The sequence below is a fragment of the Leuciscus leuciscus genome, assembly GCF_965113295.1.
Source record: "Leuciscus leuciscus genome assembly, chromosome: 18".
NCBI classification, from domain to species: domain Eukaryota; kingdom Metazoa; phylum Chordata; class Actinopteri; order Cypriniformes; family Leuciscidae; genus Leuciscus; species Leuciscus leuciscus.
The window spans coordinates 10330089-10347015 of NC_138742.1; the positions used below are offsets into that span (position 1 = coordinate 10330089).

General features: G+C 37.3%; 1 protein-coding gene across 2 annotated transcripts in view; it reads right to left on the reverse strand.

The window, feature by feature from the left end:
• Window positions 1-16927, reverse strand: part of plxna1a (plexin A1a) — a 209837-nt gene that overhangs the window by 21926 nt on the left and 170984 nt on the right. The window contains exons 18-23 of one of the 2 annotated variants that reach the window (XM_082146171.1): window positions 15560-15796; window positions 13892-14035; window positions 12147-12381; window positions 6321-6463; window positions 3686-3942; window positions 2281-2347 (exon numbers count right to left, since the gene is read on the reverse strand). In XM_082146171.1, coding sequence (XP_082002297.1) covers window positions 2281-2347; window positions 3686-3942; window positions 6321-6463; window positions 12147-12381; window positions 13892-14035; window positions 15560-15796 — 1083 coding nt within the window. Of the gene's footprint in view, window positions 1-2280; window positions 2348-3685; window positions 3943-6314; window positions 6464-12146; window positions 12382-13891; window positions 14036-15559; window positions 15797-16927 lie in introns of both variants that reach the window. The other variant, XM_082146170.1, reaches the window with a different exon arrangement.

Below are 16927 nucleotides of genomic sequence, written 5' to 3' on the forward strand. Positions count from 1 at the left end.
TGAGAGAGATTTCTGGGAAGGTTTGACTTGTGTCAGTTTGCTTCAACTGTGCTTTCTGAGCAGTGTCATCATATGTGATATTACAAGCTGTGTGTTGGTGATGTATGGTGTAACAGCTTGTCAGTTCCACTAACTCACGCCACAATCCCATCCGTCTAAAACAGCGCTGCTTTTCCTAATGCTAATTAGCGATCACAAACTGTCTGCTTCTGAACTTTTGTCAGTTAGCAGAGGAGCCAAACGAGGCCTGTAAACAGACAGAGCTTGAAACGGACTTTAAATGAGCAAATTGGAATTGGCTGATTTAGTCTAAAAGGAACATATTAGGCAAAATATTCATGCTGCTCTTTTCCAGCATGTGAATGAAGACTGACACTGTAAAAAAAAAAACCCAAAAAACCACTAACATAAAAAATGTTTTTGTTGCTTTGACTGCTTTGTGTGAGACTATTTCTATACACAATAATATATGTTTGAAGAGTTCAGATGCAAAAGCCTCTAAGTGTCATCTGAAATTTTCTTCTAGAATGATCATTTTTATCAAGCTCGTATATTTAAGTTCAGTAATTTCACTTAAATTACAATTAATAGGTCATTTTCATTGCCATAAAAGTGAAATGACTGAACTTAAATATATGATCTTGATAAAAATGATCATTCTAGAAGAAAATTTCAGATGGCACTTAGAGGCTTTTGCATCTCTTTGTTTCTAGATGTATTTCTAGATATAAATAAATAATAATAATATATATATATATATATTTATATATATATATGGTTGTGCTTATATATGTATATGTATATGTATGTGTAATGTAATGTAATGTAATGTATGTATATATATATATATATATATATATATATATATGCACAACCATACATCCACATACAGTGTGTGTATATTATTTATTCATTCTTTCCCTTTTAATATTTAAAATGTATGGTCACTTGTCTGATATCAGTCTATTATTAGTATAGTACTGTAAATAAATTGACCATTTTCATCTTGTGGATGAACTATTCCTTTACAAACAACTACATTCTATGTTGTCAAATAATGCAAAAGCACGTTCAATTTGTGTCAACTTTAAATGAATTTCTATGATGTGAAAGTATTCTAGACACCGGTTTCCTGTTGATTAAAATTCTTCCAGTGCATGCTGAGCCCTGCATGATTGAACTAATAAAACTAGAGAGCTGCTAATGTAAGAGTGCGAGAGAGAGAGAGAGAGACAGACAGGGGAGGATGCGACATCCTGCAGCTCAATCACGCTCTGTGAGTGGCGTCATGGAGTGCAGCAGGATGGGGGAGGGGGGGGTGGTATAAAAAAGGAGAGAGAGAGCTAAGAGCTGATGGGGACTCAGATGCAGAGGTGCCGCTAGGGACAGCCTTTGACCTGCCCGACCCCTGACAGACAGCTTCTGTTTCTTAATTTGTCTAATCATGTAGAAAGGTTCTCTGGTCGCCCTATTTTTGTAGAATAAAGAGTGTGAATTCATTTTTATGTTTTGTATGTGTGTTTGGGTGCATTTTTGTTTTATCAGGAGTGGGTGGAACAGACTTTATCCAAAAATTCTGTCATTTACTCACCAATCATATCAAAGCTGATATTTTAAAGTTTTCATATGGTTTTGTCCATACAATAAAAGTCAATGGGATAAAAAAATAAAAAAAAAACTCCCCTTAATACACAAATGTAGATCTAGAATGATTCGTTAGACAGATTCAAAGAAATCAAACAGATTCAAAATTTCTCTTTGATTCTTCAGAACTGAACATAAACATAATTTGAACATAAGTTCAATTTGAATGAATCAGACTTGTGAATCAAACTAAGAAACCTCACAAATATAAGGCGTAAAATATAAGGTGGCACTGCAGATTCAGTCATGTGTAAAACACTGGTGCATGTACACTACTATTCAAAAGTTTGGGGTCGGTAAGATCTTAATATTGTGAAAAATATTTTTGAATATATTCTGAAATGTAATTTATTCCTGTGATGGAAAAGCATAGTTTTCAGCATCATTACTCCAGTCTTCAGTGTCACATGATCCTTCAGAAATCATTCTAATATGTTGATTTGGTGCAGAAGAAACACTATAATTATAAAACAATAATTATGTTGAAAACAGTTGTGCTGCTTAATATTTTTGAGAAACTGATCATATTTTTCAGGACTCTCAGCTGAATGCAAGTATTTATTTCTTTAAAAAAAATTAATATAATATAACGACCCCAAACTTTTGAACGATATCCTACATATGGTACCCACTTACTTTTAAGAACTTGTACAGAAGAAAAGTGAACCAGTTCGTAAGCATCTTCTCAGCAACAGACTCGGTCCTAAAAGCAGAGAGGAAAAGAGGAAATATGAATTCAAATTCATTCGATAAAAACGCAATCCAAAAGTAAATAAAAGCCTTCAAAAAAAAAAAAAAAAAAAAAAACTACTAATGTGGTACTTGTGGGGGGAAAAAACTACACTTTTTTCCAAAACAAACCACCAATCTTCATTAAGACCAGACAATTACAGTAATTGGGCGACGTCTTCCATTAATGGCCAACCTGTCGCTAGCCGAAGACCCCCCAAAAGCTTCCCCAGAACAGAAGTAATTAAAGCATGCCTTAATTAATGGACTTCAATTCTCCTAATTCATCTGTAGCTGGCAAACGAGAGCGACTGCTAGTGCGGGCTGCAAACTGCGGCTCCTTCCTCCCTCAGGCCCACCAGGAGCCTTTTCTGCTGTTCAATAATGCATTCACATAGACTTACCAACTCCCATTACTTCCTTACATAAGGGCCTATTATTAAATTATATGCTCGTTAATAAAACGGGGAAGGGGAGATAAGGTGAATGGAGCAGGACAACAGGTATTTCATGTGGGGCAAGTGTACTGAATAGCTCATTAGCGTACTTCGGTAAGTGCGCTAGATCAGGGTTGACGGTGGGTGAGATGGAGAGTATTGACTTACATGAACTTTTGTGCGTCAGGGAGAAAATTTGAGGTGGTTTTTCCAGGCTGGGAATTTTGTAGCATTTTAAGTCTACTTAAAATGATAGTCAAGGTTTCTTACACAAAAATCGTGATTTAGATTTGCAGTACTATATTCTACCCTTTCTATGACCCTTGGTGCGCCCAAAATCGCATACTATCTGAGTAGGTACTACATTTGAATTTGAATTTACTTCATAGCAGTTAAAAAAAAGTATGCTTTATATAGTATGAATATGGGTAGTATGAATGAAATTTGGACATACTACATCTGCCATGTTGTCATTATCATGTGACCAGCGTCAGTTGCGTTGCTTCACTTCCATTCATAAATCCTCTCCCGTAGTGCCATTGGATAGTAAAGTGTCCATTGAATGCACACATCCTTATTACTGTGTGGTATGTGCTGCTGTGATGTGTAAATTTCCCCTCAGGGGAATAATAAAGTTTATTGAATTGAATCGAATTGAACACATAAGAATCTCGCCGGAAGGTAGGGACTTTTCACCTACTGTTTTTCAAATACTAGGTATTCGGACACACTACTCTTTTTTTTTTTTGGCATACTATTTTTCGCATACTTAGATAGCAAGGAAGTACTGTACCTTTTAAGAGTTTTCAAACTAAACAACCTCTATTTTGATAGGCCAACTCTGTATATCAGAGTGTGTGTGTGTTCTCTCCCACCTCCTGAGCAGCAGTTTGGGGTGGTTCTTGCTCTCCAGGTTCTTGTCGATGAGGTCAGAGAGCAGCTGTTTGAGGACTCCTGTAGCGTACTCCATCTCTCCCTGTAGAGCTGTCATGATGAGTGATGCCACGTTGCCACGGTCACGCATGGAGAAGGAGCGCTGAGCTTCGAGCGTGCGGATAAATGTCAGAAGGAAGTGCTTCTTGGTGAGGAGTTGACCAAATAGAGTCAAGGCCTTCTCGACATTAGCCTGCACCTGTGGGGGAAAAAACACAGAGCAACTCATTATACAGTGTAGAGCTAATTATGACAAGTTGCATTTTGTTGAACAGACAAAAAAGAAACAATTACATGAATCTACACTACCGATCAAAAGTGTGGAGTCTGTAAGATTCTTATGTCACCAAGGCTGCACTGATAAAAAAATACAGTAAAAACAAACTGTTTTGTATTTTAATATACTTTAAAAAATGTAATTTATTCCTGTGATCAAAGCTGAATTTTCAGCATCATTACTCTGGTTTTCAATGTCACAAGATCCTTCAGAAATCATTCTAATATGCTGATTTGCTGCTCAATAAACATTTCTTATTATTATCAATGTTGAAAATCGTTTGGCCTGCTTAACATCTATGTTTAAACATTTTTGAGATACATTTTTCTGTCAGGATTCTTTGATGAATATAAAGTTCAAAAGAAAAGCATTTGAAACAGAAATCTGTTGTAACATTATAAATGTCTTTAGTGTCACTTCTGATCAAATTAATGGGAAATTGTTGAATAAAAGTATTAAGCAAATCTTACTGATCCCAAACTTTAGAATGGTAGCTCATACCTAAAATAGTTCCTACCTAAATTGTTGTCCTGAACTGAATAATTTTATATCACTATTTATTAATTTATGCAATTTTATGATTGACACAAATTTGTGCTTGTGTTTTATGCCTAAGAATCCCAATACAACAACTTAACAAATGCCATGAATTCGGAGGCGGGACTATCTTTTTAACTGGCCAATAGCAGAGGTGAAAAACATTAAATAAAAATTTCCGGTGCATTAATCTTGTGCTATGTGACATTTCAAAATAAAATAGTGCATAGTGATTTTATTGTATACTAACAAGTGGGACTTTTTTTTAAATATTTTTTATTATAACATTCAGTGATCAGTTATGCACTGTAAAACCAGAGGAATTTTTAAAGAAAGTAAATCAGGTCAATTTCACATTGCTTTTAATGTTTTTGATTGACATGTTCTGCCTCTCTGAAGCACAAAGCAAAAGTCCTTCAGTGTTCAAGCACAAGTCCACATGAGGGACGTGTCGCTTTCTGACTGACATCAAAGGGAATCCAAGATGCTAGCAGCTCAAAAACACAACAGAAGGAAATGCAGAGTGAGGAAGGACAGAGAGAGAAAGAGTACAGCAGGAAGCAGATGTGACCTCTGTGTCCAGGAGCGAAAAGTGGCGTTGTGTCCTTCCATGATGCGCAGGGCAGCACCTGTCACTTTTCATCTGCCTCACCTTTTCATACATCTTACCTGTACAACTTCTTGTAGCTACATGTTTATACTAACATGATAAAAGTAACAAATCTTACATGTGTCCTAACAAGCCAACCTGTGTGCATATTCATCTAATGAGTAGCCCCGCCCACAGTGAAATCTCATTGGTGCAAAATTCTGCTTCACAAACCTCTATGTAAAACAGTAATTATCTCACATTGTTGCTGGGAACTTTTCACAGCTCTTTAGGACAAAGAGCTATAGTCCAAAGAAATTACGGAAAACAAAACCGAACAATAAAATCTCAGTGCGAGGATGCAGGAATCAGACTTCAAAGCGAACCGACGTCTGTTATTGTCCCCTTCAGCACTTTATGTTCCATGTAACCTGACAAAGGCCTTTTTTTCCCCCCAACAACACAGACTAATAAAGTGCCTCAATTCTTCTCTGCTGAGCCGAATGAAATTTGCAGCCTCTCGGGGAGGCCGATTGCACTGTAGGTTGCTTTGGGGCGAGAAGCTACACAGAGCAATAAGGGTCTGAGCCGTGCGCATAGGCACTTGATTACGCCGGGGACTCGGGGGCAAATACAGTGAAAACAAACCCCAGATGAAATAATAAACATGTGATCCCGCCGCAAGCCAACAGCATGACCTGCCGTACGCAGGCCGAAGGACGTAACATGTTGGAGTAATAGAGTATTTAATTGCGCTGACCGGTGCGTTTTGAGGTTTTACGATTGCTTTCTTTAGCTTGTGCTATTACGCGTCTGTCATTAGCGTCTGGTTCTATAGTACAAGAGGTCACAATCTGTAACGTATTGAACTCTTTCAACTCCAAATTGTATGTTCAAACTGTATTTTTTCACTCTTTCCGGTGAGTCACTGACCCCATTTATCAGAAGTCATTGATGTCAAAAATATTGGTAACCGAATTTACAATATACATTGTGACCTTTCAAGAGTGTTGATCAGGCGTAAATGCCGTTATCATAGTTCATACAATCTCAGCTATACGTGAGGGCCTGATGTTGGTTTTTCTAGTATTAGTAGTGCTCTGATGATTTTTGATTGCATTGTTAGTTCTGCTCTATAGGGGTACCGTGGTGATGGCGATGTACTGACCCGTACCTCCATCTCCTTGAGCACCGGGTGGTCCTCAATGCCTGGGAACAGCACTCTCATGGCGTAGATTCGATAGTCCAGGAACGGGATACCTGCCCCATCCAGCTCTTGGGTCAGCTCGTGGATGTCGGTTTGGAGTTCGGCAAATGCTGCGAGGAGAAACGAAAACCTAGTAAGTAGAGTTTCAACACTATCTGACTAATAAAGTTATAATAAATAAATAAATAAATAAATAAATTATAATTATATATATAAATACACTACCAGTCAAAAGTTTTGGATCAGTAAAATTTTTTATGTTTTTAAGAGTAGTCTCTTCTGCTCACCAAGGCTGCATTTATTTGATTAAAAAATAAATCATAATATTGTTAAATATTATGACAATTCAAAATAACGGTTTTCTATTTTAATATTTTTTTAAATCGAATTTATTCCTGTGATCAAAGCTGAATTTTCAGTATCATACTCCAGTCTTCAGTGTCACATGATCCTTCAGAAATCATTCTAATATGCTGATTTGAGGCTCAAGAAACATTCATTATTATTATCAATGTTGAAAACAGTTGTGTATTTTTTTTTTTTCAGGATGAAAAACTTTAATTTTTCAAAATATATATTTTTTTGATGAATAAAAAGTTCAAAAGAACAGCATTTATTTGAAATGGAATCTTTTGTAACATTATACATGTCTTTACTGTAACTTTTGATCAATGTAATTCATCCTTGATGAATAAAAGTATTGATTTCTTACTTTTCTTACTATTTATTTTCTTATTATTACTGACCCCAAACTTTTGAACGGTAGTGTTCTAAAAATGAATAAAACAATCATAAAGGTAATCAGTCACATCAATATACAACCAGCTACTACTATAGATCTATAAGTAACTCAACCCTCAACATATTTCCAGAGTAGTTTTGCAGTGCAGAGATTTTTTAAATCAGGGTACATAATAAAACATCTCATAATAGAAGTTTGGTTTGCTTTAAGCCTTACCTAAGTATGATTAAAAATAAACTTTAAATAAAGTGGTGGAAAATTATGGAAAAATGTGGTCACTGGGAGCCTCGTGAAATAATAAGTACTTATTGGGTAAACAGAAGTAATGCTAAGTCTGTCAATCTGTTTGTTTACTCAGTTTATGACTAATTTGGTTTTGCTATTCGAAAAGAGCGGGAGGGAAGAGACGTAAGACACAAAGTTCACGGGAAAAGAAAGTCAATTAATTGCATGAGTGGGTAATTAATAAAGGAGCGGAGCTTTTCATGCATAATTTCCTCCAGCTGTTGTTCCTCCTCGTTGTCCGCTGGGATACGAATACTGAAGCACGAAGCTCCTACTCTAAGTGAGGGGTTTTCATCTTAAAAATACTACACAAATATTATTCAAGATGAACTGTCCAACGGGATGTTCAGTCTCCTGATGAAAAAAAAAAAGAAGAGAAAGTGACAGGCCTAAAGAGCTTTTAATTCAATGGTTCTTTCTCTTCAAAAGTGCACTCGAAAGGCCTAACAAAGATTTCCAACATGAGGGATGGCCTTGTAATTCAATTTCGCTTCATTATTTGGCGAGGCGCGTGTCGGATTGTAAAGCATGAGGGGGCATTACAGACAGCTTGAATTGCGAATTTTGAAAGGCTTCCTGTTGTAGTGGTCAAAACATTACACCACTCAGGAAGAATCAGCCCTGGCAAGGTCAGCCAGCAAAACATTTCCTTTAGTGCAGAAGCTGTTTGTCAAAACACGTTTGAAAAGTTTTCGGACACTGCTGATAATGCGTTTCTTTCTGCAATCGTTCCTTTAGTTGTGAAAGCACTCAAAGTGAAACAATTCCAATTACTGTGATGTCCACACATGCTTGCACTAACATTTCTGGGCTAATGTAAAGCAGAGAGGCGAAGCTGATATCCCCACTGAGCGTTCCCGGTATCTAAACCGGCGCTGGATAGATGGCTAATTAGCCATTAGCCGTATCCTTTGTTTGTTTGTACCACTGCGCTCTCTGATGGGCTGCATCATGGCTCAGTAAGTCTTTGCACATGGTAAATGGCATGTCCCTGGATGGCTCTCGCCGGTCCACACCCCATGACTGTGCAGCGCCATCATGACTGCATCCACCCTTCCGTATACAGACAAACTAGAGGGTGAAGTTGCTCAGAGGGTTGGGAACGCAGGTTTCAAGCATTTAGAGGCCGTTGACGCTTTTAGGTGAATAAGCCATGAAGTACTTTTTACAGTAATAGAAAAATTTTAATTATATCTCAAATTTTGCTAATGAGAATTTGGGGAGGAAATGTGTAAAATAATATTTTTTATTCTAAATATATTATATAAAATTATTACCTTAAATGCATGAATGTTTCGCCAATCATTATACATATTCGGGTCTTTAGCGACCCGGATCTATGTCTAACACTGATGGATCTCTACCTGTTGCAATAATATAAAACTCTCCTGATGTTAAAGTAACTATTAAAGAACAATGAAATAAAGCATATTTTGTTACCTTTTGGAGCTTGGAAGGGTTCAGTTTGAGCAGAAGTTTTATACAATCATCACTGTCCTCGTAAGAGCTCATTTCCTAGTACATTAGCATCTGGCTCAGATACGCGATTTCAAACATTCTCAAAACTATCATTTTCAACATCTTCAAAATCAATATTTTGATCTCTGACAGCTTCTTCACCAGATCCACCATCAAGTGACAGTAACACTAATATTTGATTGCGTTCAGTACTTGCGCTCCAGTAAATCGCTAAGTTTTGCTGATGGTACTCCCTATTATTTAGTTTTCTGCCTGCGATAACTATAAGTGAAACATTACTTCATCATTGTGTATCAGACATTGCCACCTTGTGGAATAAAGGTGAATTGCACGTATTCAGTCATTAAAGATTAAATTATTGTTGTGCAGAAACACCTCAGTTCGTTAGCGACCATTCTTTTATCTTTTTTTTCTTGTTATATTGTATATGATGAATTGATTGAGGAATACTAAGAAGATTGATGTCTAACTTAAAATAAATATATGAGGAAGGGGGTAGTAAATGACGTCCCGGGTCTCTAAAGACCCGAGGTCTTAAAGCCACAATATGTAACTTTTTTGCTTTAAAAATAGCAAAAATCACTATATCTATGTTATATATTTTTTTTAGTTGTGTACTTACATTATCCCGACTGTTTCCAACAACTTTCAAACCAGGAGAAATTTGTAATTTAATTCGAGAAACGTCCCGTTTCTTTATTTCCGTTTTGTCGCCGTCAATGGCGTCATATCCGCGTTGTCCCTGGTTTCCGCTCGTACTGCCATGGCAACCAGAGCTATGAACCAGAGCCCTCTGATAGTAACCAAAGCGACTGACGGTAGTTCGCAATGTCTATTTGCACGCTGTTGTTGTTTCGTTCAAACATTATGGACCATGGCAAGCAGACTTTGGATACAAAAGGAGAACTAAAACGAGAATCAATATCAGCGCGGTGTTTTCAAGATGCCTAGAGCTCCCATAGACAGTATATAAACGAGAGCTCCACGTCCGAGACTTCGACCGCTCCTACATGTACTTTATTAAACAGGTGAGAACATTTACATAAAACGAATCAATGTTATATAGCTCAACATGATGAAATGTTAGAATATGATCTGTATGTTATTCTAATGTTGATCTAGCTTACTGCTAGTCTCATACAGACAAACTAACACATACATTTCAACACATTCAAATGCAGTTTAGTGTGATAGTGTAATGTTAGACCAAGTGAAACAACGCTGCGTTACCTCACACGTTTAATTTGTCTAATAAACTGACCTGTGACTGTGAGTAGTAATTCTGCACTCGCGTGTAACGTTAGTTCAGTAGAATGAAATGTCCATATCGCGTAGCATGTGGAGCTGATAGCTGTCTCTTAGCAATCCCGAACTGTTTCATATCACAGTCATGATAAAAGCATCGATGTATTCAGTCATCCATAAACATTATTAGATCCATAGATTAGATCGGTCGGCTTGACGTTGACGACAAGATCCATAATTCTTAGCAAATGTTGCGTCATCAAACTACGCCTTTGTTATTGTAAATAGGTTAGCGACCCCTAGTGGCGAAAAATTCCATACTGTACGTTTAAGTGTTAAAATTTAAGTGTTAAAATATTTTAACAGATATTTAAACTTTTTCCCCAAAAAAACTTGTTTCCTTATAATTTTGGTGTAAAATATGACGTCTTGACAGGTTTTGTGAGATTCACCCCTCTGCAGCCCATTTTCTGGCCCTGTTGACCTCACTGGGTTCGACAGCCCACTGGTTTGAGAGCTTCGTGTCATTACGAAGCAAATGTCGGAAAAAAAAATTCCAGCCCAAAACGAGAAATAACCAAGCTGAGGTCATAAATATTTTGCAGAGGTTGTAAATAATGTCAGCGCATATGATCCAAATAAAATATTGATGCACAGATTGAATGGCATTGCGATAACAAACCGTTCAGGTTGTCCACTAATGAAGGCGGTCGGCCAATCAGTGGAATCAGGTCTAAAGAACGTGACAGCTAATCAATGTCTACCGGTTCCTTCACCCATTTGGCAAGCAGCAAATTTCTTTCATCATTCTCCCTCTGACATTCAGCCATCTCCCCCTTTGCGGTGAAAAAGACTGTTTGTTAGCTAGCTAGCCACGCCACGCTTTTTCATCCTCCTGACAGGGTTGTGACCAGGAGGGTCGACAGTCCTAAGATAATGGCCAATTAGACCCAGTGCATCTCTACGAGACCAGGTAGAGTGTGGCATTGGGAACCTTTACGGCATACGGAAACTGCATTTCATACTGGGTGGAAGACGGAATCCCATAACAAAGCAGCCCACTAACACCAACCTGTTACCAAGACATGCTAACAACAATAATGGTGTCACCATGGCGACAAGAGAACGGAAATATGTTAATGGGGAGCTTGATCGTAGGACCCGCAGGTTTCACTTCAACAGCAATTTAAATCACGTATGAAAATCACATTCTCTGATGTGGACGTTTATCACAGCGAGTGTCGTTTACATAAAACACCATTCTTAAATGTATTAGTAGGAACAGATAGGGTGTAACAGCTTTTACAAAAGTATTAATTTATTAGGGTCGACTAGTGTTATTTATTAGTAGATGACTAGGCAAGTCAATTCATGTAAATGAATAAATGTCACTTACATTTGATTCATTTCAGAAAGTTTTTAACAAACCTATTTATTTTAAATTACACTTTTTGTATGTTTTTAAAATAAGTCTCTTATGCTCACAGAGGCTGCATTTCTTTGATTAAAAATACAACAAAAAAAGTTATATTGTGAAAGATTATTACAATTTTAAAATCTATTTTAATATACAGTATTTTAAGATGTAATTTATTCCTGTGATGCAAAGCTGATTTTTTTATCATCATTACTCTAGTCTTCAGTGTCACATGAATCTTCAGAAATCATTCTAATATTTTGATTTGCTGCTCAAGAAACGTTTATTATTATTATTATTTATTATCAATGTTGAAAACATAAAAAATCTTACCGATCATGTATACATGCACACACACACACACATATATGAAATTGTGCATGTATAATTGTATATATAGTCCATTTAACACGTTAATTTAGTACAAATGTTTAAAAAAGCAATTAACCTGTGTCTGACCCGTATGTAAATTCTGCAATAACATAGTTAATTTAATTAAGCAATTTAATTGGTTGACAGCATTGTTACTGTATAAAAGGGCAGCATGCAGCTGCAGCAGGATGCAGTTTGTGAACCATCTTTGCAGGCCCTAAATGATATATGACTTACTAATAATTAATCTCACCTTCTTTGCACTCGAGAGCGACTCTGGATTCCAGGTTGTCCATTTGTAGCTGGAGTCGTTTGAGTGTGCGGTCAGCGTCGCGGGACTTGCGCTTGTATGCGATGAGCACAGCGATGATGACCAGCAGCAGGAGTCCTCCACCTCCTCCGATCCCGATGATGGCAGGCAGGGTGAGAAGGCTGTCGGAGTAGATCTGCAGCGTGCCGGGGGAATATTCAAACCCTCCTGCCCGGATCTGTAACAGAGGCACGGAAGACCTGACTCACTGAGGCGCAGGAAGCGAATCTTGTGTAGTGGCCTGCGATCTGCAATTAGCTGCGATTAGCATTCATCATCTTGTTTGGGCAATTCATTTGTGAGAATCAACTTTTTGCATCAAGAATGCAATAGCAGCTTCACACAAGTCCCAAATTAAAACTTTATGAGCCAATCACATTTATGAGACAAGCTCGGAGATTGAAAACCCATTTAGTTCAAAACGCCCTATTATTACTGGATCATTTCAAGCTTGAATTTCGAAAATAGAAAATTTAACAAGGAACCTTGTGATTGTTTACACAGCTCTGTCTTGGCAAAAATCAATTCACATAATGTCAAGGTGTTTTTTTTGTTAGTTTTTTTTTACCATAAAAGTGTTTTTACACCCAGGTTAAATGTTTAAAACTAGCTATTATCCTGTGTGTGTGTGTGTGTGTGTGTGTGTGTGTGTGTGTGTGTGTGTGTGTGTGTGTGTGTGTGTGTGTGTGTGTGTATGTGTATGTATATATATATAATCCTTATATTACATATAGTATTAGCTATTATCCTGTGTCTAACCCATACATAAATTCTGTAATAACTTAATATCACATAACTCCTTTGAACCTCTCCTCAACAAAGCACACAATTTGAGGTATCATTCATGTCTGTAGCACAAACAAATTATTAAATTCATTCCGTTGGGTTAGGGGTGTTGAAATAAAGTGAAGCGCAAACAGCGCATAATATCAATCTGTGGAATTGAACTACAAGAGAACTCCACTGCAGACATTACGTGAGTGTGTGTAATGCACCGCAGGCATTGTGTGCTTTCTGCAAAACTGCAGGGACCCCTGGGAAGGCATGGGGTCAAAGATCCCAGCCATGCAAAATTTCCTAGAGAGACTCTCTAACAGGGGTCACAACAGTCAATGCACAGCTGTGTGACCAGCACACTCACATGATCACATGTATACACACACACACACAAGACTAATTCCCACATAGAGGCCAAAAGATACAGAAATCACACACACTGAGAGCTGCCAGACGTGATCCAATGCACCAAGGGCGGCCCATAAGTAGGTCAATGTACATGGGACAAGAGCACAGCTGTGTCTGCCTCTCCCTGGCCTGGCTTCACGTCGCCTCTTAGTGCCGCACGCGGATTGCAACACAAAGAGACACGTCTATTTTTGAACCAGCATTTTTCAAAGAGCATTTGTAAAAACATATATTTCAAACAATTTCTCTCAATCCAATGTGACATTTGCGGCAAAAATAATACGAATGCCGAAAACAGGCGTAAATATTTTTCTTCTCGGAGCATTCTGCTTTCAGAGCCATCACAACGAATGACATGCTGCGAGAAGATAAAGAGTGTCCTTTCAAGACGTTTTCCTTCGGCGGGGCATTCGGTTGGTGCTAAGTTCATTTCTGACTGCCAGTTGTCATTTCCGATCTTTTGACATTTGGACAGAGTGAACTTGAGGATCTTGAGTACATACCGTCACTTTGTGCTGGCCGGTGAGGTTGGGCCATTCGCACAGCAACTGGGTCTCAGAGAGCGTCAGAACGCACGGCGTCTCTCCGATAAACACGGTGTAGTTCAGTCTGGAGTTACCAGGAGCGACAGGAATCAAATTACGACCCTGCAATGATGAATAAAAAAAGACATAATCAGATATGGGAAAAAAACGAACATTCATTGCTTTTTTGACATGATTCTCATCAGGGCTTTGTCATGTATCATTTGACCTTCACCTTAAAAGCATCAACTGCGCAAATACAGTATAACTAATTTCCATTAAAAACCTATTACTGCAAAAAAAATTTGTAAAGGAAAACTAAATAATATATATTTTTTATATATTATATATGCAGAAATTTAAGTTTATCATTTTAGATTTACAATTATTATTACAAATAAACATTTTATATTATATAAAAATCGAATAAAAAATTTGAATCAATAAAAATATCAATAAGATATCAATCGTATACACACGCACACAAACACTATAACAAAATATCCATTTAAATAATTAAAACAATATAAATTAAATACTTCACATAAAAAGAATACATTTACAATGAAGCATAAAAAATAATAAACAAATTAAATAAAAATAATACATTTATAAATTTAAATTGAGATGTTTTGTGTGTTGGCAACAGTGAAAATATGAAATATGTTCATTGACATTAAGCTGAAAATATTCTTTAAAGCACCAGAATGGGTTTTCAAGATAATAGTGATGGTCCATTTTTGTCTGAAATAAATTTAGCATCACACAACCTTGGACACGTAAAGGTCATGTAGATATTGATTTTAAAAAAAGCAAAGAAAACCCCAGAGGCTTGAACAGATATGACCATATCCTGTGACTGATCTCCTCAATGGAGATAAACAGTAAGGAAAATAAAGGACGGAAATCTCTGCAGCCACATGGACGGACGGGACAGGAAAGAGAAATGTTGATGAACAACAGCAAAGCACCAACACCCCCCCCACCATCCTCAGGGTTCAGTGATGCCATGGCACGACGCTCTTTAATGCAAATTCAGCTCCCTCTCCCCTTCTCATCTCATCCGCGCCGCCAACCCCAGATCAAATTAGATGAGAAATTAATTGCGTGGAGAATGTGATGCATCTCCAGAATATCCCTGATTATTTCACCAAATTGCATTTCGTATTTTCCTTCGCTTTGCTAATGCACCGGGTTGTTTTCTCTCCCCCCAATAAGCCAGACGGGGGATCGGGCATTAAGTAAAAAGGTTTCGTTAATAAATTTCCATTTAACAAAGAAATATCACCCGACATGCTTCGACTCTCACCTCAGTTGGTTTAAAGAAAAGAGAAGCTTTCATTACAGGAGAAACCAGCTGATGTCTGTGATCAGCATTTAGAAGTTTATAAACGAAGAGATGAAGGAAGTTGTAAGTATGGCCGAGAAAAATCAATAAAAAAAACTATACGAGAGAATCAGATATCAGGTTTTTTTTTTTTTTTTTTTTTTAGCTATTTTACAGTGTGCTTGTATTTATTGGTATAGACAGGACAGGAAAATGTGTGCAGAAGAAGGGGGAACATGATCAGTAAACGACTCAAACTCAAATTGGCCACAAAAACCTCACATCAATACCCACAAATCCATCGACATCTTGACTTATACCTTCAGGATGAGGGGAGATGTTGGTTTGAGCTCCAGAATGCCTGTGGGACTGAGGGGTTCAAAGACGGGGTCCGGGTAGTAGCTAAAGCTCTCGTTGACGACCACAAGAGCGTGGACGTTATCCATGTAGAAGCCGATCTCATCGGGTCCGCTGCCAGTCTCTGCAAAGCCTCTCTCTGAATCAGCCACCGACGGGGCCAGACAGACCATAACTGAGTTGTTGAAAACAGTGCAGTTCTGAGTAGAATAGGAAAACAGAGAGGCAAAACTTCAGAAAACTGCAACATTTCGAAACAACATTTATTATCAGGACTGTCCAAAAAATATGTGGGGGGAAAAAAACAGACAGAGCCTCTGAAGTGTGCGGTGGGTTTAGAGGGGGGTAATTGAGAATGAATGAGGGAAAGTCATGTGAGAGGCCATCACGCTATGATTGGATGTGATTGGTTATGATTGATTCACATGATAAATCCCGCCTCGTTTTCGTGCATGTTCCGCGTTCGCGAATTAGTCTGAATGAACAAAATGATGGCGTTAATGCGAAGACTAATTAAAAAAGCAAGTAAACAGCCCGGCCACTTACATACCAGCGCTTTATGTCACGTCAAAAATCAAACTTGAAATGGCCAGAAAACATGATCACTGTTGGGGTTTTTAGCGAGCAATAAGCTTGGTGAAATTAACCTCTGTGTCTGTGACCAGTGTTTACTGACTGATGAAAATAAGTTGACAGCTGAACATCAGTTCGGAAATAAAATGTATTGTTTAAATAGTTACTGCCTTTAGTTATTATTTTGGAATAAATGTAAAATGCTTAAAACACTAACTTGATGAGATTAATTATTGGTTTTAATAAATAGAACATTACATTGTTAATATAAAAATACAAAATAGAATTGTATTTTTTAATGTATAGTAAAGTAATATTTAACCAGGAAAATGTGACATGACATTAAGTGTAATTGGGACATGAATGTACATTTGAGTTTATATATATAAACTGTGAGAACTCTGCCTCCTCATTTCAGAACACCACTGATTTTATATATATATATATATATATATATATATATATATATATATATACACACACACACACATACAATGTTAATAATTTCATTAAAATATTTAATTGATTGACCTTACTTTTTAAATCGTTACAACAGAAGCCATGTCAGATATAGTTATAGTTATAATGTTACATAAAACATTTTGTTAATGTGATGTTGAAAACACAGAGGTCATTTAAACAATAGGACAGTAAGAATTGTTTAAAAAATGAAACAGAGTGACAAAGATATTTCTGTGACCTTTCCCAAGTGCCTCTTTTATGGAGTCCTTTAAGCAAGAACCAGTGGCAGGAGAACA